Below are 23,401 nucleotides of genomic sequence, written 5' to 3'. Positions count from 1 at the left end.
ATCATCCCTCTCTCTCTCTCTCTCTCTCTCTCTCTCTCTCTCTCTCTCTTTTCGTTCTTCTATGTTTTGCTTTCTCTACGTGTCTCTTTCTTTTTATATTTTTCACGAGGAAAGAAATATCGGTGAGAGAGTAAGAGAGAGGGACAGAGAGAGAGAACGCGCAATCGAATTTATGAGAACGGGTTTCTCGAATTTTTTTGCAACATCTCTTGTCTCTTTTTCTCTGTTCTTTTTTTTCTTGTTTTTTTTTATCTATCTATCTATCTATCTATCTATCTATCTATCTATCTATTCATCTATCTATAGAGTATCTATCGTTTTTCTTCTTTCTTTTCTTTCAGCATCGTTTCAATTTTTCCCCAAGACCGTCCGACGAGTTTCATCGTTAGAATGATGAAAGGAATTTCTCAAGCGTAAGGATTCGAAACGTATCGCCTTTCACAAAAGGACGACGCATTTTCTTTTCCTTCCTTAAAGTGTTCCACGTTCGAAAAATACAGAGAAAGGCATCTTTTTTTCTTTTTTTTTTTTTTTTGATTCTGAATAATTCATAGCATCCGCGATCGTTTTCTACGCGTGTGTACCATGTTCTTGGACTGTAATATCATTCTTCTCTATATCTTTTTCTTTTCTTTCTTGTTTCATTCTTTGAGGAATGATTTATAGAAAGGGTTAGAAAATGTTGACCTAATGTCGATTTTTAAGAATCAATATATTTTCTATTAAAATGAAACGTTGCACAATTTCTTTTCTTTCTTATTTTTTTTTTGTTCTTTGTCATAAATAGATTTATTCTTGAATTTATATCGATCTTATTATATTTCTCTGTCTTTTCTATTTTTTTTTTTTTTTTTTTTTTTTTATTATTACAATATGTCGAGATCGCAATGATATTATGAATAATTCTTTTCTATTGAACATAACGTTGTCATATTATTTTTTATTAAAAAAAAAAAAAAAAAGAAACAGATTCGTTTGACGAATTTATTATCGTACGCAATTGAACTTATTTGCAATTATAATATTATCATATAATATAATTTCTTTTGATATTTTTCTTCTATGAATTCTGATAGATAACTTTGCGTTACTCCAACCACTTTCTTTTCTAAACGTTACAGATGAGAAATACAAATAGTAGAATAATAAAAAGTAAGACGTTGGTAAAGAAACAAAAGCAAAAGCAGAAGCCGAAGAAGAAGAAGAAGAAGAAGAAGAAGGTCCTTTAGAATGAAAACGTTTGAAGAATCGTATGACTCTCGAAAGCATCGAACAGAGTATTACCTTCGTATTCTAGGTACGATCCAAAGGCATCCGGCAAAAGGGAACACGTAAATTGGGTAAGAGATATCAAAGAAACAACCCAAAGGAGAAGCTCTCTCTCTCTCTCTCTCTCTCTCTCTCTCTCTCTCTCTCTCTCTCTCTCTCACCGACCTGGAAAACGCGTGGCACGCTTTCAAACGCGGTGACATGTTTACCACCGTTGAATTCTTCGATCTCTTCTTACTCTTTTTTTTTTTTTTTCATTTTCTTTCATTTATATTATTCCAACTTTCTATCGGATTTTTCTTCTATTTTTAATAACTATCGTCAAGGTATCGATTGGTTAGATATTAGTTATCTATAGAAATATTCAACTTTCCTTTCCAGATCTTTATGACTTTGATAATTTTCCTTTTCAATTTAGTCAGTACGAGATGATAGAAAAATAAAGTCTTTCATTCAAGTATTTATTTATTTAAGAGTAGTCATTCATTTTTAGAAATTACTCATAAAAATTGTATTGTATGTTTTATTATTAGTTTTCAGGATATTTATATAATAAATATTATTTTTGAATGTTCATATAACATTATTTTTGAATATTCTATGAATATTATTCTTGAATATTCATATAATATTATTTTTTAATGTTGTATGTATATTATTTTTAATATTGGATGAATATTATTTTTAATATTGTATGAGTATTGTTTTTTTTATATTGTATGAATATTATATTTTAATATTGTATAAATATTATTTTTGAATGTTCATATAACATTATTTTTTAATATTCAAATAATATTATTCTTGAATATTCATATAATATTATTTTTTAATATTGTATGAATATTATTTGTTAATATTGTACGAATATTATTTTTAATATTGTACGAATATTATTTTTAATATTGTATGAATATTATTTGTTAATATTGTACGATTATTATTTTTTAATATTGTATGAATATTATTTGTTAATATTGTACGATTATTATTTTTTAATATTGTATGAATATTATATTTTAATATTGTATAAATATTATTCTTGAGTATTCATATAATATTATTCTTGAATATTCATATAATATTATTTTTTAATGTTGTATGAATATTATTTTTAATATTGTATGAATATTATTTTTAATAGTGTATGAATATTATTTGTTAATATTGTACGATTATTATTTTTTAATATTGTATAAATATTATATTTTAATATTGTATGAATATTAATTTTTAATATTGTATGAATATTATATTTTAATATTGTATGACTATTATTTTTTAATATTGTATGAATATTATTTGTTAATACTGTATATATTTACGTATATTTGCTCATTTAAGAAAAGATAATAGGTAAGCAGGTCATTAATATATACTTTTAATTGAAGATGATGGATCATTCCGTTTCTTTAAGTTTAAAAATGTCAAAGTTGCAAAAAATAAGAACCACCTAAATATAATATAATATACCTATGCATATTACATATGCTTTGTAATTAAGGAAAATTGTGTCAGAATAGTGTCTGTCTTGGTGAAAACAGTCGTACGAAATAATAATGACGTTAGTATTCTCACCCTCGGCATCTGCTTCTCTTACGAAGTATTACAGCCTCTAGTACCAACATGGATACGATGTAACAGTATTCTCTTACCCTACCTTTCTCACCGATGGAATTCATTGAATTATGTATCGGAGAAGTCCGAGAAACGGGTGTTTGAACATGGCAAAGTGATTAAACGAATTACTTCACTCTAACACTTCTCTATCTCTCTCTCTCTCTCTCTCTCTCTCTCTCTCTCTCTCTCTCTCTCTCTCTCTCTCCACTCACTCACTCACTCATTCACTTACATTTGTAAGATATTATAATTAATCCAATCGTGAATAGCTAATATACCAATACCATTTTAATACGTATTGTATATTAATCATAAACATTCTCATCTCGTTCAACTTACCATTAGTATTTCATTGAACGATATTTTGTTGAATTTTATTCTATAATGATAAATGAATTCAACGATGAATTCATTTCAAATAGTTTATTATTATGTTCGATGCAATCGAGTATCGTAAAGCATTTAATATTGATCAATTTTAATGGAATGCGAGTCCTATTATTGTAGAAAAGGAAAATATTTATCTATATTTAATTATTATTATTTACTAGCATTAGGAACTTCGAAAGTTCATTGCAGCAAATACCAAATCCCGCCATTGTTCCCGTCCCTGAACGCGATCCTTCCATTCGCGGTCTTCGTATCCTATTTCTTTCAGGATTTATATTTAATATTAATTATTATTTATGGATAATAGTTTGTAGGAAAATTTGGATAAAATGAAATGCACAAAATCATCGCATACAATTATATTACGTAATATTATAAAATAATAAATTCATTATTCTCCAATACTCTTTTACGTAGATTAAAAATCAAAATGATTTCGTTATAAATAAATGTTCATTTTATTTACAATTGTTTTATTAAACGTTCGAATATATTTTGTCGTAGTAATTGTTAACGAACGAAGTAAACTCGAGAAAATGTCGAAGTAGAGCTTTTTAGCGGATTTCCTTCTTATCCTTTCTAATTTCTTAAGTTTAAACGATGTCTCTTCTTATTCGTTAAATAAAGAAAGAACTGTCCTCGATGGAAACTACTGAAGGTGGTTCTTGGTTGATTCAATGTTTTATAAGAAGCTTGAGCTTTTTCTTAAGTGGACTTACGTATTTCAAACTATATAGTATTATATACTATACTTGTGTAAATACTATAGTATATAAAGTATGTACATATATATATATATATGTAGGAGAGTTTTAAGTGTAGCAGAGGTAGACAAAAGCTAGTATTCAGTTCTTTCTGTAGATCTCATTTTATTTGAAAAAGAGAAATCTATCCAGATTAAAAGAAAAGATTAGGTGGGCCATAAAACCATAAACGAACCTTGAGGGTTATTAGGATATTGGTGTAATAAGAAACCATGTGTGCAGTGTAGGGACCCTTTGAAGAATTTCCGATATGCGATGCCATAAAAAGGTGTAACATTCCGATGTGCTAGATTAAGTTTCTGTATGCATAGTTCCAACTACCGAAAACCATAGGCTGTACCTGTCGGTGGACTATGGGGTGGATCCTTATGCTATTGGTCAGTTAGATTTGTAAGCTTCTTCCCTCTCAAAAAGGGGTGTAGGTGATTTCTGATATAAAAGACATGGAAAGGAATAAGAAAAGCAGGCAGTCTCAGTCGTAGAAGTAGCACAGTAGCAGTCGTAGCCGTAGTTAGATATCAGTTGTAACAGTCGCAGTCGTATCAGTTGTAACAGTCGTAAGAATTCAGTCGCTCATCTAAGTTGTAACCGTAAGATTGTGAAACTAATATTGTACCTTTTCTAATACCTGTTTTAAATAAATCTTATTAGTAGGATTAAACTGGGTGTATGTTCACCTCGCACCTCTCACCCTAAATAAATTAAATCGCTAATATAAATATAAAATAAATATAAAAACAGAACGAGAATTAATTATCTTGATAAAATATAGTATTTATTTTGATATTTTAAAAGAACTTTCAAATATATAAAATTAAATTGGGAAAAAAACGAATTTATAAAAAATGTGCTTTTTGAAAAAAAGAAAAAAATGATTACTATAATTTGATGTAACATATTTTGAAGAGAGAATAAAAATAAAAATAATCATTTTAATAGAGAAATAAAAAAATCAAACGAAAAAATAAGTAAAATTCGTTTTTGACCTAGTTCTGTTCTATTTTTCTTTCTTGCTATCTTTTTTTTTTTTTTTTTTTTTTATAATCTTACCCTACGTATCTCTTACAAAAGTTTACGTATACATGTAACTACGATAATTTAACATAACATACTTTTTCTTCAAAGCACATTAATTAATTTGGTAAATCCAACGGCAAAAAAAAAAATTCAACAAAAAAAAAATGAAAAAGAAAAAAAGCACCAATTAAAAAATTCTTTTACGGTTTATAAGAAAAATGATAACGTAAGAAAATCTTACGTATAATAATAATTAATAAGAAGATGATATCATTTGTCGTTTTAACGATTCACTTGCTAATTAAAACGATCGTTTTTAATTAGCCGTAAGTGGGTCTTTTTAATTAGTAAAGTACTAGATATTTATTAAAAAGAGATATTAAAAAAAAGAAAAAAAAAAAGAAATAAGAAAAGGAGAAACGAAATATAACAGTTTAAAAGAATTTATCCTCTTTTTTTTTCCATATCGATACTATACTACTTCATGTTTGAAAGGATACGCATTATATAAAGCACTGAAAGTACCCATCATCCACATCTTCGCGACCACGTTCGATCTATCCTTCTCTTTCTGTCTGTCTCTCTCTCTCTCTCTTTCTCTCTTACTTTTCTCTCTTTTTCTTTTTTTCTTTTTCTTCCTCGAAAATATGTACGAAGATAAGACGAAGGACGAAGTTCAGATCGTAAATCAGAAAACGGGCCGGTTAGTCATGATGCAGAGCTCCAAGGCTTCTAGTATGAACGTGATTTATGTGGTCAATGTATACATGATTCTATGTATGTGTGTATATTTATATATGTGTATGTGTATGTGTACACATCATATATGTAATACACGTTACCACGAGTGGGACGTTCCTCTCGAGACCACTTTTGAAATGGTTTTGAAAAGTAGTAAGAGTCAGTCTATGCACAAGCGATTATGTATTTACTCTGAAAAATCTATATATATAACGCGATACAATTTTTCATATGAAAATTATTCAAAAGTATATACGTTAACTGTCTCACTTTATATATAAAATATATATATATATATATATATATATATATATATATATATATATATATATATTTTTGTGTATGTGTATGTGTATATGCAAGGTAGGATTATTCAAAGAAGTAGAAAAATGATATCACTAGAGATAGAGATTTTATTTTATCATTTTTATCGTTAGTTTTAAATATTTGGTCAATAAATATTATACAATGTCACTTTTCGATACTCGAGAATATTCATGTAGTTACTGAATAAAAAATTGTATCATAATATGTATAATAAAATCAAAATGATAAATTATTTTAAATTAGATTTAAATAATGGAAGTGACAAATATTTTTTTTTTATAGATGGAAATCAAGTCTTTTTTGTTTGTTTTTTTTTTTTAATATTAGTTTTTATTAATTAAATTTTTATTAAATATCTAATTTTATTTGTAATATTTGTAATTGTAATAATTTTCTTTTTTATTTATTTTTTTATTTATTTATTCTTATTTATATTTTTATCTATTATAATTATACTTTTTTATTTTTAATTGAAATAATTATTATTTGGATATTAATAACAATGATAGAAAAATAATTATAATAAATTATTAACAAGCGTATAATATTTGAAATTATTTGAAAAAACAATTGAGCAAAAAAATATGTATTAAATAATAATACGTATATTAATTATAATATATATATATAATATATAATATTAATTATACTATAATATAATATTATAATTAATATTATTATATTTATATATATAATAATATATTAATATTATATATAATAATATTATATATATATTATATATTATTATTATTATTATTATTATTATTATTATTATTATTATTATTATATTTATATTATTATTTATATTATAATATTATATTATAGTATATTAATTATAATATATATATAATATTAATTATAATATTGTATTATAGTATATTAATTATAATATATATATATTATAAATTTTTACACTACGTGAAGTTATTTAAACTTTTCTTGGTACTTTCCACCGGAACAAAATCGTATAGCTGATGGAGCGTTTTACGTAAAAGGATGACGAGAACGTTGAAGAAAATGAAATTTTCCTGTAGAGCAGAGACTCCGAGCAAGCACGAAAGAAAATCGTAATGGAATTGCATTATCGAACGATTTAAAAGCTCGAAAGAAAGGGCGCTTGCAGGGATATGAAGTAGGCTGAGCGAATCGGATATTCCATATTTTACTTCAACGAACTGTTCTCGGAAAAGTAAGCATAATGGTTAGGTAATACGGCCATCGATATTCCACCATAAACGATTTTCTTATTATTTCTTTATTCTCTAAGTATTATGATAAAAAAAAATAATAATCATTTTTTTAGCAAACGATTAAAACTAATAACAATAATCGAAAAATACTAATTATATTACTACCAAAATTAGCCGTCAAAATATTACAAGAGTAAATAATAATATCTTTTCTTTTTATTTAATTTTTTTTTTTTTTTTTTTTTTTAATTTAATAAGAAACATTGATAAAAATATGAACGCGTTGCTTAATAAAAGAAAAATATAAAATTAACTTTATAAGTATTACAAAAACGACATAAATATATTTTTCAATTATTTCATTTTAGCATATTCAAATATATTATATTTAAAATAACTTATACTAAAAATTAAAAATACGATATTTTTCTGAACAAACGTTATTTGTTAATTATAATATAAAATGTTAAAAATAAAAAATAAAAAAACCAGAAGTTTTACTATAACCAGAATCCTCAGATCGTAGAGAATATAAAATAATAAGAAAATATCGGTTCTCTTAATTACAAAATGCTTGTTTAAATACTCGGTAGAACGTAATTAGTAGTAGTACATATTCCTTTTTCTTTTTCTTAAACATAGAAAAAGATAGAGAAAGATAGAGAGTAAGAAGTAGAAGAAGAAGAAGAAGAAGAAGAAGAAGAAGAGAACTTTGAAGGAACCTCGCGATTTTGCAATTTACTTTAAACTCGTCTCTTTACTCATAAACGCGTAACACGCGATACTCGTTAACGTCTAGGTGGTAGTTGTAGTAAGATCATGATATGAAATCGCCTTACGAAGCTTGCGAAACCTTGAGAAAAGCGTGACTACGACGTGGAAGGATCTACATTGCGGAATTAAGGAGATTAACGAAAATCTTAATCATCCGAGAGACGGCTACGTATTTCTGTCCGCGGTAAAGTTACCCTCTCGCCCTCTCCCTCTCTCTCTCTCTCTCTCTCTCTCTCTCTGTTTCTCATACTCTCTATTTCTCACTCATACACTCACTCACTCATACACTCACTCACACTTTCACTCACTCACTCACTTAATCACTCACACCTTCATTCACTTATTCACTCACTCACTTACTCACTAACCCACTGATTTATTCTCTCTCTCTCTCTCTTTCTCTCTTCATTTAACTTCCTCTTTCTCCATCTCTCTCTCTCTCTCTCTCTCTCTCTCTCTCTCTATCTCTCTCTCTTTCATAATTTCTCTCCATTTCATTCTATCTATCTCCCTCTGTCTATCTTTTGGTGTTAATTTCTGTCTCACTCTCTCTTAGTGTTAGTTTATATCAGGTTGTCGGTCTCAGCTACTCTCGTTCTCATTAACCCTCTCAAGAGAACCACCTCGTGACATCTTCGAAGAGGTAAGGCCCAATTACCGGAGGGTGGAGGGTGGCAACGGATATCAAGGAATGGAAAGGAGAAACGTGGTTGTGTCGTGGGCCGATTTGCTAGGATCGTTAATGAAGCACAACCATTTACATTTCCTATCTTCCTTTAAAACTGACTAAGGTATCGTCTTACTTCTAATGACACGGGAAATGTATCCTCAAAGAAAATTTCACTTGTAAGTTTTGATCTTATCGCTACTAGCTAGTGAACTACTTATCCGATGACTACTATTTGTGTGGTTTTATTCTACAAGTTTAAAATATCAACTGGAGAGATTCGAAAATCGATATTTGAGATAGGGATACTTGTTAATTTGCTTGAAAACCTTATTAAAGAGATTAGAGATCGCTGGGTATGGGGCAAATGTTAATATCCACAAATTCTATATCGGATTGGAATAAGTAAATATTGGATTATGGTCTCAAAGTAATTTGCTTTTATTCTTTTTTCTTTTTCTTTTTTTTTTGCAATGATAATTAAAGACGATTTGTTTCATATTAGAGATCAAAAATATTTTATATAATATTATAAACAGAACAAATTTAATTAATTTCAACAATGTTGAGTTAACGTTAATTAAATTACATTATTTATTATACAATCAGTAATAGAATTTGTTGAATTTTCAAATATCGTATTATTAATTGTAGAATGTTTTCAGATGTTTAAGAAAAAATGGAAACAAAATTCTTTTGACCAATGTAATAAAGTTCTCTTAGAAACGTAATAGTATAATAGAGAAGAATCTTCTATGAAACGATAAAAAAGAATCGATAGGTCGATTAAAAGTAGACATCACGTAGCTAGATTCGAAAAATTTCAACGATTCGTTTCGTTTCTCCTTCGAACATTTCCACGGAATTATAAAACTGGAACAACGTAATGCTCACGTATTATCGATAAATGAGAACCTTTAACAAAAGACAAGCTTGTAAAGTAAGAAAAATATCAAAAAAAAAAAAAAAAAAAAGCTTTTTCTTAATAATCGCTCATCCAAGGTGTTGAATTTCTTTGAGACGTTGATAAAAAAAAAACAACAACAACAGTTAACAAATACGATTATAAACGCGTAATAATTTTAACAACAAAGTTCAAGATAATTACGATGAAGAGAATAAATGCTTGAAGGGGGTGCAACCCAACCCCCTATTGTTTCTACAAAGATGATTTTTATTGTACAAGCCCGAATAAACTTCAGAAGAAGAAAAAAATTACTGAGAAATGAGAAGAAAATGTAAAGGTTGCTTTGATGTTAGCACCCAATCCCTTTTCTAACTTTTCTGATAATAATATACAAGCGTGAAACGATGAAAGGGAAAAAAAGAAATTAAAAAAAAACAAATAAGAAGAGAAGAAGACTATATATATATATAAGTCTCGCGTAAATATCAGTTGGGGAAAAAAAGAGAAAAAAAGAGAAAGGTGGAAGGAAAGAAATTCACACCAAAACGGGACAGGAAAATCTGGCAAATCTCGAGACGATCTAAACAAAGAGATAAAAGAATAAGAAAGAGTGAGAAATAGAAAGAGAGGGGTGGGGGAAAGGGACGGTTAGGTCCGTATTCAATTTCGTGGAAACTAATGGAGTATGTCTGGGAAGTAATCAGAGAGGAAGAAATCTATTTTCGCCGAGAGCTCACTTCGTTTTCTCCCTAAAGTCGGCCTGGCATCCAAATGAAATGCAAATACGGTGCTACTTCAAAAACGACTCATTTTATCTCTCTATTTCTCTCTCTCACTCACTCACTCACTCACTCACTCACTCACTCTCTCTCTCTTTCTCGTTCTTTCATTCTCTCTTTTAGAAATCAGGAATGTATAGAATAAGTTTCGACAAAACGTTCGTCTCATTTGCTAGACGCATAACAAGTAGGAGATAAATAGTTCCGTCTGCTCATCCCTGATTCGGTATTTTCTTGAATGTTTGTCGCCAGTACGTTCAATCACCCCCTTAAACTGCACTCACCTATTCTCTTTCTTTATCTTTTTATCTCATTCTTGCACTAGCGTAGCTTCGATAAAACGAGAAAGATAGATAGATAGATAGATAGATAGATAGGGTGCTAGGTACGTATAGTAGATCGATACCAAACTATTTCCAGAAATTCACCATCAGCGTGTTCGCGGCGCTCGAGGGAATACTAATCAAGTTTTCAGGTGGTTCGTATTGAGGGCGTGCAGCAACATCGGGTGTGGGATTAATTCCAAGTCCAATTAATAACTACGGAATCCCACTTAACAATGTCAGGATTCCAATACTACGAAACTTCTACCTTTTGTTCCTACCAGACATCCTACTCTCCCCTAAACTTATACTTGTGTGTTCGTGTATCTTTTCTAAAACGTTAACTTCACTTCTTCTTCTTCTTCTACTCCCATCATCACTACTTCAGTATTATTACTACTACTACTACTGCTACTACAACTACTACTACTACTTTTACTAATACTGTTTAACGTTAAACGAGTCGTTAACATAGACAGTAAGAAAACTTTCCGGTACTTTTCATCATTCGATCTCACCCATCTCACAATATCATCATCCCTTACTCTTTCCTATTTCCCTTTTACATCTTTATCTCTCTTTAATGCATATATATATATACTCATACTTCTCATACACATACACATACACACACTTGTTTATCTATTCGCATCGATAATTATCCAAAGCACGGGCTCGATACACTAGTGCAACGCGATTAACGTGTAAATCGGGAGTCAAGGCATCGTTCCGGATCGTTTCGAACACATAATTAACTTGAAAATGAGCAACGCTGTTAGAGAATTTCAATGCGAGCATCTCTTCTTCCTTCTCCTCCCTTTCCCACCCTTTTCCCTCCTCTCTCTCTCTCTTTCTCTCTCTCTCTCTTTCATTTTCATTCACTCTTTCTCTTATGGTAGTAGCATTTTGACGTTAATTAACATGCACGCGCCAGAAATATTTTCCTACCTAACGAATGATAATAATCGTTGAAAAGTCGATACATGTTCTCCTCTCTTCTCTCTCTCTCTCGAATCTCTCTATCGAAACTCGCGGTGGTGTATGATACGTTGATTAATTTTCACGAGATTCTTTTTAAAATATAATGTGAGGGGTGTACGTATAGCTAAAAAAAAGAACTAACACTACTATATCACTGCATTCTTCTATATATATATATATCTTTTTTTTTCTTTTTTTTTAACTCCCTCTTTCTCTCCCACTATCGTAAAAACGTTTTAATGAGAACGTGTCGAGATTAAACGAGTGAAGAATATGGAAACGTAAATGTCTGTGTTAAATTCATAGCGTATACACCTTTTTACTACGTTGCTACGACACCCATCTACTACGTGGAGTTTTAAATTTTCTATCATTATTATACTATTCTTGATAATATATATATATATATATATATATATAGAGAGAGAGAGAGAGAGAGAGAGAGAGAATATATATATCGGCTAACTTTAAATGTAATATTTAATTGCAAGAGAGAGAGAGAGAGAGAGACTGAGTGTTAATTTCTCATGAGAATTAGCAAGTTTTTACATTTCTTATCGAATTTTTAAATTATTTTATAAAAGTTACGAACACTATTGTAATAGAGGAATAACACGTTTCAATAAATTGTATTATTGTTTTCTATTCTTTTCTTTTTTTGTTTTCGTTTTTTTTTTCAGAACATACCGCAACGCAAATACGCGAATATATATAATATTTTTTTTTGTCTAGTTAAAATAAATCATTTATTCGTATCTGTTTACTTTTTATCTTCGAACATATCTATGATAACTTAAAAAAAATAAGTAAATATACATACATACATATATATATATATATATATATATAGACAAACACGTGTATTACTTTATATTTGATTTAATTTAGTTACAAAAAAACTTGTCTTCTCTCATTCCGTTCATTCTCTGTTAAAAGAAAGAAAAAAAAATGATAAAAATATCAAAATAAAACAAACATAGACGATTTGAAAAAATATTATTGAAAAAGTTATTCCCTTTCGTACGTAAAATTTTTCATCCCCTCGAGCCACGAGTTTTTACAAATGGTAAACGTAAAAAATCATTTGAACACGTACTATACTATACTATACTATATATATATATATATACACAGTCTTAGAAATTATCTACATTCAGAAGGAAAAGAAGCGAAAATCAGGAGTTGTGCGTGTGAGTTCTACCCTTACATACAACCACACCCCTACCCCCCAGCCACCCCCTCAAAGTAACTCAACGTAAATGTACTTGTCTTCCTTATTGCTGGCCCGTAATTAGCGAACTGAACGAACGTGGCTGGCATTAAAAACATTTCCGTGACCGAAACTCTCTCTCTCTCCCTCTCTCTCTCTCTCTCTCTCTCTCCCTCTCTCTCTCCCACTCTCATTTTGTTTCAATGCCGAGAGCGAGAGTAATAAAGCTTCTCGCACACATTCCGCATGAATTCTTTTCACACGCAGCCCCTCAACGTTATACTACACAAACCACCACCCTCATTCCCTACGTCTGTATAATACACACACATACACATATACATAGAAAAATAAAAAAAGAGAAAGAGAGAGAGAGGGTGAGGTAGGAGAATTACGTAAAACGCATGGAAACGTGCTTCGGTATTAAAAAAGGTGCGATGCGTGCTCACGCGAAAAGTTCATTACGTAACCGCTACTGTGTCCAAGCTGCACGATCTAGAGCCTGATACCTACCCCTTTTTTATCTCCTATTTTTTCTCCCCACCCTTTAACCCATCCCCTCACTCCTCTACAACCCTTCTACCTACCACTCGTTCTCTTTCTCTTTTTCTCTTTCTCTCCGTTTGATTTTTTTTTCCGTCGTATGTGCTTTCTGTATTTTTCTCTTTTTGATTTTTTTGTTATTTCTTTTTTGCTCTCTTTTTACATTTTTTTCTTTTTTTTTTTCATTTTTTTTTGTCTTTCTTTTCCTTTTAATACGAACTAGGTACCTACTACTGTAACACCGATATAATTTTCTTTTAATTCTTTTCTAACGAAACGTCGTTTCTTTTTCTTTATGAGACAAAAAAGATCGTTTTTTTTTTTTGGTTTTGTTTTAATTTATATTTTATTTATTTATTTATTTATTTATTTATTATACGAATCGTGGAATGATTTATTTTTCTATCCTATAACCTTTCTTTACATTGTCATATTATTTTTATATTTTTTTTGTATTGACAACACATTAGAGGAGGATGATATTTGTATTAGTAAATTATTTTTACAATTATTTATATTGAAAATTAAATATTACTATATCGTTGTAATAATTGTAAGAAAAAGTAAACATCATATATGATATAAATGGATAAGTTAAATTAATTTTTTGTTCATATTTGAAATACATACAATTTGATATATTTATTTAGCTTTTTAGAAACTTTTTTCAATTATTTGTTCATAAAACTGTGTACTCTTTCAATAAAACTAAAATGTATAATAAAATTCTTAAAAATTGTACAATCCCGATGTAATATGACAATTTTGTTTTTCTCAAATTAAATTCACGTATTTTATGAAACACCTTGCATACGGTGTACGTATAATACTTAATCGTTCATATATATATATTTCTCTCTCTCTCTCTCTCTCTCTCTCTCTTTCTCTCTCTCTCTGTTTTCCAATAATTGGCTCGTTCATCTTGCAAATATAAGGGATAAATATAAATTTTTTTTTTTTTTTTTTAAACGCCATCAACTATAAAAATAAAAACAAAAAAGAGAATGTTATACTTCGTTTGAATAAAAGGGATAAATTATTACATATTAAACGATAACAAATGATTAGATTTAATATGAAAGGAAAATTTCGTTTCCATAGGACGAATTCAGATTCCAACAATGACGTGAAAACCCGTCGGTAGCTATGATAGACAGTTTTAACATGGGTTGAAGTTCAACGTTGAACGAATTAGGTCGGGCATACGCGAGAGAGTGCGCATATACGAGATTTAATTTGTTGATGCTATATAATGTAACGTATTTTGGAAAGGACTTTATATAGTCCTACAAGTTACGTATATCCACCTTTATACATATATATATATACATATACATATATACATCTATGTATTACCACGCTAAAATTACGTTTCGTTGGTTATGAACTCACGAAACTTCTTGGGATAACGTCGAGCTTACTAAAACACGATCTTCTCTTCTTGTTTTTTTTTTCTTTTTTTTTTTCTATCTCTCTATCTCTATCTCTATCTCTATTTTTTTTGTAGCAAAAAGAAAAATGAAAAAAAAAAAAGAATACATGTAACGTAGAACGAGTTCATCGAAATTGAAACGAATATTTGTAAATAATGTCACATAGAATCGATCGTGCGGAGAATTTGAAAATATTTGATAAAAGTTGATATATGTCTATGTGTGTGTGTATATATATATATATATATATTCGTATATTAATAGAATATGAAAGATAAAAACGTGGAAAATTTTTTTTTATAAAATAAAAATAAATCCTCTATTAAAAACATGACTCTGTTAAAAAAAAATGTTCATCTGTAAAATCGTAAATTCTTATATCATATTTCTGTGTGTGTTCTATCTTTAATAACAAAAATATATGTATATATAAACGTAATTATTATGTTATATTAAATAAAAATGTATGGGATAATTGGTGCTATTATTATTTTATCTCAAATTTTACGTTAATACAAAAACGTAAAAGTGTCTTAGTATAAAATTCAATTGACTTTATTTTTATAATCAAAAGAAATAATGTACCATAATAATAATAATAATAATAATAATAATATTTTATAGAATATATAAAATTTAATAGAGAGTATAAGTTTAACTATTTCTAAATATACACTTTCACGTGAAATAAAAAAATATAAAACTAAGAATCAAAATTACAACGATAAACATATACAGTATTATAACATATTTCATAATAATTCTTTATATACATATCATTATCTTTATAATTATAATAATCTTGATATAGGCGATATATTTTATAAACGAATTATATTAATCCATAAATAATTTGTATTTATGATAAATCCCGTTTGTTAATTACCAAAAAAAAAAAAAACGAATGCAAACTCGAGTGGATTCACTTGACTTTCTTTAAAGCACCAAAGAACGACAACAAAAAATGTAAAAAAAAAAAAAAGCTAAAACCAAAAAAAAAAAAGAAAAAGAAAAAGAAAAGAAGGGAAGGTAAAGAAAAAGCGTGAGAATTTCCAAAATAGGAGGTAAAATCTAGATATGAGGGTGGTGTGCATACGCGCAATGCAGATTCCCGTTGAAAGTATGGAGTCTTTCTCTTTAAAAGAAGAAAAAAAAAAGATAGAAAAAATGGAAGAAAAAAAAAAGAAAAAAGAAAACCTGGAGGCGGTAGATACACTCGTGGGAGTGGAAGTAGGAGTGGAAATAGTGGAAGAAGAGAGGATAGGTGAATATAGGCAGTCAGGCAGGCAGTCAGGCAGGCAGGCAGGGAAGAAGGGTGAAGTTAAGGGGTTGAAACTAAAAGGGTTGGTTCGTTGAGAGGACGAAGAGGAGAGAAGTCTCCCTGGACTCCCCTATCTTTTCGCGTGCCTTACACGACCAGCTCATTTATCAAGCTGCCTTCCATTAATATCCGACAAAATACTATAGGGGGGTGCGACATCCCATAGAGAAGTCATGCGCCTCATCCACCAGGTACTTTCTACTGAAATAACACGTCCTACATGTCCTTTTGCTCACGTATTACCCATACACACCCTATCAAACGTAAAACCCCTATGGTCTTTTATACTTTTGTGAATATGTTGCAAAAATTATTCCTTACTTTAATTCTCACATCAAATCATTCAATAATTTTCCCATGAATTACTGGTTTACTTATAGCGGTTTATTTTAATAATATATTTCAGTCGTGCTTCTTTATTTATTTCCTATTATTAATCGTTTTAATGACAAAGGCTTTTTCAAAGTTTCCTGTCGAATTTTATCATGCAGTTTATTTATCCGCGAGAAATACCGGAACGTCGTGCGATCGCGCTGCTCATTCGAAATCCGAACGCGTTTTGGCAATTGACATTCGTGACCAAACAAACGGTTAATTAATTTAAACATACGTAGATTTGTGTGTGTGTGTGTGTGTGTGTCTGTGTCTGTGAGTGTTTGTGTGTGTGTGTTTGTGTATGTAGAAAAATATTAAATTAAATGAATAGATTAGATAATGTAATAAAACTGAATATATGTGTTATTACAAGTTTGACCTCTTAGATCTTATAAATTGAATTTTTCAAAGGCGGTTTAGACACGGATTTTTATTACCTTTAGAATGATATATCACACAAGATAGAAGGGTGCTATTAAAAATTTGAAAAAAAAAAAAAAGAAATTCGATTAAGCCAAAGTAGCGAAAGTTAAAATTTTATTCAATATTGATTTTCAATTTATTTTCCCTTACAATGTATAAATTTTATTTAAAAAATCTTTATTGCATAGTATGAAGAGCTATTTGGGTTAGCAAGTTTGAAAAGGTAAAAAAGCACTATGTTTACACATTGTATATTAATATATATATATATAAGCTAATTTTATTCTATTCGATTTAGGATTCCCCTTTTTTTATCCGTTTTCCCAAATAACATAATAAAAATGAGTTTCTCGTATAAAAGTAGAGAATGGCTTTTCGGCCGATTCTTTCTTAACGTCGTTTCCAAAGGAAGTCTATTTTTACAGGGAACAAAACAAGGATCTTTCTCTCGTTGATCCGAACACACCCTCAGAAATGAGACTGCAAAAATAGTCGCGAGGAACGAAAAACTCACTCGCCTGGAACCACTCCCCTTTCGAGTTATTTTCACAGTCTTTCACTGAACTTTCTGTTCGGTTTCCTTTTTCTTTTCTTTTTTTTTTTTTCTTTTTTATCATCCCTCGCATTTCAAACCTTTACTCTTTCTTTCTTTCTTTCCGTTCTTTTCTATTCGTTCTGTTCTGTTCTGTTCTGTTCAGTTCTTTCTTACGGTCCCCTTCAAAAAAATTTTTCATTTTTCTCCCCTTTCCTTTTCTACTATATTTTTACGCAAGCTTTCGAAATATTAGTCTAGAATGATTTAAGTCTTGTATTCGAGGGTAACCACTCGTGTATTATGAGATGATTCATACCACTGTAATTCTGATTTGTCATGACAATTAATAAGTAATATAAAAATGTGTATTTTTCATGTGTTTTTAGTGTTACCTAAGAAATAATTCATCCCGTAAATATAATATATATTATAATAATAATTTTATTATATATTATAATATAATATATTATTATATTTTATTTAATATTATTTATTATAATATATTTTAATAAAATATTATATATTATAATATATTATTATATATATATATATATATATATATATATATATATATATATATATATATTTTTTTATTATATATTATTATTATAAAATAATATGTAATATAATATAATATAATATTATTTTATTATAATAATAATTATTTGTTCGTGTATTTTTATATATTATATTATACATAATATATATATTTATATATTATTTTTAGTACAAATCAATTGCATACGAAAATAAAAAAATAATTATTATTATCGTTAGATATTGAACGATTCAAATTGCATTTAATAACACATAATATATTTGCTGTTTAATAATAATAATTAATACGTTCGTGTTCAATAATTATAATAGAAGAAATAAAAATGACACATAGAAGAGTTGAAGGAATAATTTAAAATGTTATTTTATGAATCGATCTGATAATAAGCGATAGTGCAGTATCTTTTTCTTAGTAAGCTCATCGATACTGGCAAGTAATTAAAGTTTCCTACTCCCTTTAGCGTCGTTTTATTTACTTGCTAATCGAGTCGAGCTAACTTTCATCGTTTTCGTTTTATTGCGAGCTTTACTCCTCCACGGTTCTTTTTAATGCAGTAATTAATCTTGGATCACTTCGACGTATATCGCGTTTGACCGTCATGCTATCCTTTTACTTCTAACCTTTTTTCTATCACACTATCTATCTATCTATCTAGTTCTATCTCTCTTTTCAAAATTGCATTAAGGTTTTGCACGTAATTTGAGCTAGACGGTCTAACGAAATGACGGGCACTTTATTGTCCGAAGAATTTCATATCTTCTTCCCGGTGACACGACAAACAAAAAATAAAAAATGAACATTAGATATTATCCAATATATAACTACAAGTGACACGATTCTAATCAAATATTTATATTTTTTTTTATTTATATTAAATACTAAATATATATTTTTATTTATATATATTTTATAGAAATATTATATTTTATATTAATTAAAATACTATTAATATAATTATATTATAAGTTTATATTAATTAAAATACATATTTATATATATTTTTTTTATTTATATTAAATACTAAATATATATTTTTATTTATATATATTTTATAGAAATATTATATTTTATATTAATTAAAATACTATTAATATAATTATATTATAATTTTATATTATTAAAATATATATATATTTAATTTTACTTATACAAATATTATTATTATTATTATTTAAATATTATTTGTGAATAAATAATAATTTATTATATCAATGTATATGCAAGTAAGGGGGTGGGTGGTGGGTTGAAAAGTTTTGAGTCTAAAGCAGCAACAATTTTATTTTTTTTTTCTATTTTTCAAAATTAATTCTCATATTATATATATATATCAATATTAATATATCAATATTAAATAATACATTTTGAAATATTTAATTTATTATACATTATTATACTTTTTAATAATATATGATATGTTAAAGGTATTACAATAATAAGTTTAATATTAGTTTTTCTTTTTTTTTAAAGTAGCATGAAAATGCATAGTTTCTAATAATAAAATTCATCGTTTTCATGTTGGTAGTAGTAGTAGTAGTAGTAGTAGTAGTAGTAGTAAATTGGTTAATAAAATTAAAATTCGTTTGTGTATGAACAACGAACGAACGATCTTTCCTTTCTTCTTTTCCTATTCAGAATATTTGTAAGGAATTCTTTCGGCATAACGGTACTAAATATTATTTAGAATTATTACATCTCTACAGTTTTCATATCTTCCTTCCATTTTCCCTTTACGGTCAAATATTCGAAAACTTTGCGAGTTCTCTTCTCCAGGGACAAAGAAATCTGTGCCACCATAATTTGTTCCCTCTCTCTTTTTCCTTTTCTCTTTCTGCATGATCCTTGACTTATAATTTTCCACATGGGGAAAGAAAAAGAAAAAGAAAAAAAGAAAGAAACGATTGTAGATTAAAATCGCCCATGAGAGGATAAAACAAAGAACAAATAAAAATTTCTCAAAATGAATTTATTTTTCCATGTCGTCTGAACGGATTAAAGTTTCTAACAAAAGAAAAAAACAGACAAAAAAAAAAGTGAAAGAACAGAAAACTCTAAATATTTTTCTAAAAAAAAAAAAAAAAAAAAAATAAATAATTTTCATTTCCAATTAATTAACGAAAGATTAAATTGTCCTCCTTCTCTTTTTACATTGTTATTTTTGTTTTTGTTGATTTTTGTTTTGTTTCATGGAATACATTTCAAAAAGTCAAATATAAATATGGAATTTTGTTTAGATATTTTTTTCGTCTTTTTAAAACCCTCACATAGTACAAATATTTTTATATTTAAAAAACAAATAACAATCGTATTGAGAACAAATATCATTCCCATTTGAATTTTTTGCTAACCTTTAATAAAAAAAAAAAAAAAATAAAATAAAATATAAAACTATGATTGAGTATTTGATAAATTCATTAATAATTTTATCAATTGTAATACGTATTGATGATACTACTACTACGGCAATAATAATAATAAGTACTACTACCACAACCAATATAGAATTGGAAAATGAAAAAGAAGAAGATGATAATATTGAAATAGGTCCGATACCAATGACGGAAGAAATTATGCAACATAATATAAGTATAGTTGATATACCGGACGTTGACGATGTTAACTCGACTCAGGATGATGCAAACTGGGACGCGAAGGAAGTTATAAAGGACGTGGCGTACTTCATTCGAGCTCATAAGTTTAAGGTAACCGTCTAACCTATAAGCTATTTCGTTTAAAGTCACTTTTATGAAAATACGTCACGAAAAGGTATTACAACTCTACTTGCCTTGTATTCAAACCATTTGAAATGGTTAATTAGAAAAAGGACTCTCGTGAAACGCAAACTTTCATCCTACAAACTCTCTTTCTCTCATATTTTATTTCCAGTTATTCTTAACGTGAAAATATCTTTGAAACATCTTTGAAGAAAAATTACCTTTGATATATTACATTTGTTTGTTTATCTAATTTTTATCTTTATGAAACATCCAATACAAGTTTTCATTTGCAAAGTTTAATAGACTTTATATTTTTTTTTTAATCAATTTTTCCTTCTTTTTTTCACGTATATTATAATTTAGAAAATAAATTAATAAAATATATTTTTTATATCTATTGTTATTACAATATTTATCTAATATTGAATAATAATTTGATAATTTATTGATATACGAGAGTTGATTGAATTTTGGATTTGTTTTTAAGTTAGGATCAAAACTTTTCTACCACACCCATATATAAACGTATAAATATTTAATAAATAAAAATATTAAATATAAATATAATAAATAAAAATATAAATATAAATATTAAATATTTAATATTTATAATAATTTGATTGAATTAATATAATCTTATTCATCCCCTACAATTATTACCAATAATTATTTTTAATTTAAAAAGAAATTATACAAAACTAATTTCATTTCTAAACCAACTTCTTTCAATAGTACAATTCAAATAATTTGATCCTTACGAACAATTAATTTTTTATTTTTATTTTGCTGAGATTTGGAATAGGGAAAATATTTTTTTGTTTTTTTTCGGTTTTTTCTAGTTTTTTTTTCTTTTTTTAATTTTCAAGGATTACGATCGACGATATTACAAGAGTATCAAGGAAGTTCGTAGTCATTTGTATGAGGAATTTCCGAATCCAACATTGAGATCCTTACACTGGGAGGTACGCAAATACTGCGAAGCGAGCTTTGTCGAGTGCTTGAAATATCTCGGAAGGATCATTAAGCTCACTGGCCTGAGGCGCAAAGACGACACCGTCACGGTCATGAAAGAACAGAAGTGGAGTCTGGCAAACAATACCGAGCAGATTTTAGCCGCTCAAAGGGATTGCGTGGAAACCCAGAGGCACGACAATCAAACCATGCATCCCTTTCAAGGCCCAATCGGCAAGTTATCATAGATAACTTTTATATTATCTCAAATTTCATTAATAATTATCTTAATTATACTATTTTCATATCAAATGAAATATCACTCGTATTCACAAATATTTTTTTTTTTTTTTTTTTCATTAAAATAACGCTGATAAAACCTCACCCTTCACCTTTGTTTTTATTAGACTGATATCACGCGTGTTCACAAATATTTTTGCTTTTTTTTTGTTCATTAAAGTAAAACTGGTAGAACCCACCCCCTCTCTCACACTTTATTTTTATTAAACTTAAAAAACAATATAATAATTGTTTTAGGTATTTAAAATAATAATAGAATTCCTTTTTTTATTCAAATAACGCTGGTAGAACTCTCCTCACTCCTACTTTGTTTTTATTAGATTTAGGAAACAATATAGTACTTGTTTTATAGGTATTTAAAATCATTAATATATCCAAGTTGCAATTTACCTTAAACTGAACAATTCTTCATTTGGATTAACTTATTAGAGTAAGAGGAAAGCTAAAGAAAATGGGCGGGGGAGGGAATTTTCTCTCCTTAGTCTTATTTATTATTAATCTTAATAAGAAAAATCAACATTAGGATGTACTAACGAACGTAACCTAATTTTCAAATGGTTTAAAAAAAGATCTCAAAATTATTTTCAAACAAATATTCATTATTATTTGAATTATCAGATTAACGTTTGAAATTGTTAGGTCGTAAAATTGCAAGAAATTGACAGAGTAAACTTTTGATAAAATCCAATATGTATGTATTTGTGCATAATGTCTGATGTATGACAGAAAAGTTATAAAAGGTAATCTCCTGTCACGTTTCATAAGAATTTTTTTCCTCGAAGCTTTTGAATAAAAGGAAAGTTAGAAAGAGAAAGAGAAAGAGAAAGAGAGAAACTCGATTGATCTTTTGTTCCAATTCTCAGAACGTTTTCAATGGCGTACCAGTGTAAGTTATTATATGTGTTGGTACACGATGATGGGTGTTCAAGAACTAGCCAACTTTGGTGAATCCTGCGACAATTTTGCCAACTGTCTCGACGAATACGGTCCAAATAATAAGGATCCAAGAGCAGACGATGCAAAACCTTTCGCATGTGCTTTATACAGTTTCTGTCCGGATCACTGTTGTCCCATGAAACACATCTGGCACATGAAAGATTGTTTCCAGTCGATACGAAATCCTTGCTATGCTGTGAACTTTTTAGGTACTTTTTCTTCTTTTTTTCTTCCCTAATTTTAAATGAGGACAATAAATTAATATAATTTAAAAAAGAATATTCTTCATTATTTAATATTAGATTTATAAAGTGAGTAAATTTGATTCTCATTTTAAAATACTCACAATTTC

The 23,401-nt window shown here is 28.1% G+C and overlaps 1 protein-coding gene across 1 annotated transcript in view; it reads left to right on the top strand.

The window, feature by feature from the left end:
• The window catches only part of LOC107074244 (uncharacterized), a 97,376-nt gene that overhangs the window by 72,756 nt on the left and 1,219 nt on the right, over positions 1-23,401 (top strand). Inside the window, exons 2-4 of the mRNA XM_089170842.1 lie at positions 20,648-20,847; positions 21,729-22,047; positions 22,977-23,258. Of these exons, the coding sequence (XP_089026968.1) occupies positions 20,648-20,847; positions 21,729-22,047; positions 22,977-23,258 (801 nt within the window). The remainder of the gene's footprint in view (positions 1-20,647; positions 20,848-21,728; positions 22,048-22,976; positions 23,259-23,401) is intronic.

The sequence above is a fragment of the Polistes dominula genome, unplaced genomic scaffold, assembly GCF_049000335.1.
Source record: "Polistes dominula isolate Pdom_NZ unplaced genomic scaffold, Pdom_raw_medaka contig_79, whole genome shotgun sequence".
NCBI lineage: Eukaryota > Metazoa > Arthropoda > Insecta > Hymenoptera > Vespidae > Polistes > Polistes dominula.
This window is presented reverse-complemented; position numbering and strand designations above follow the sequence as displayed.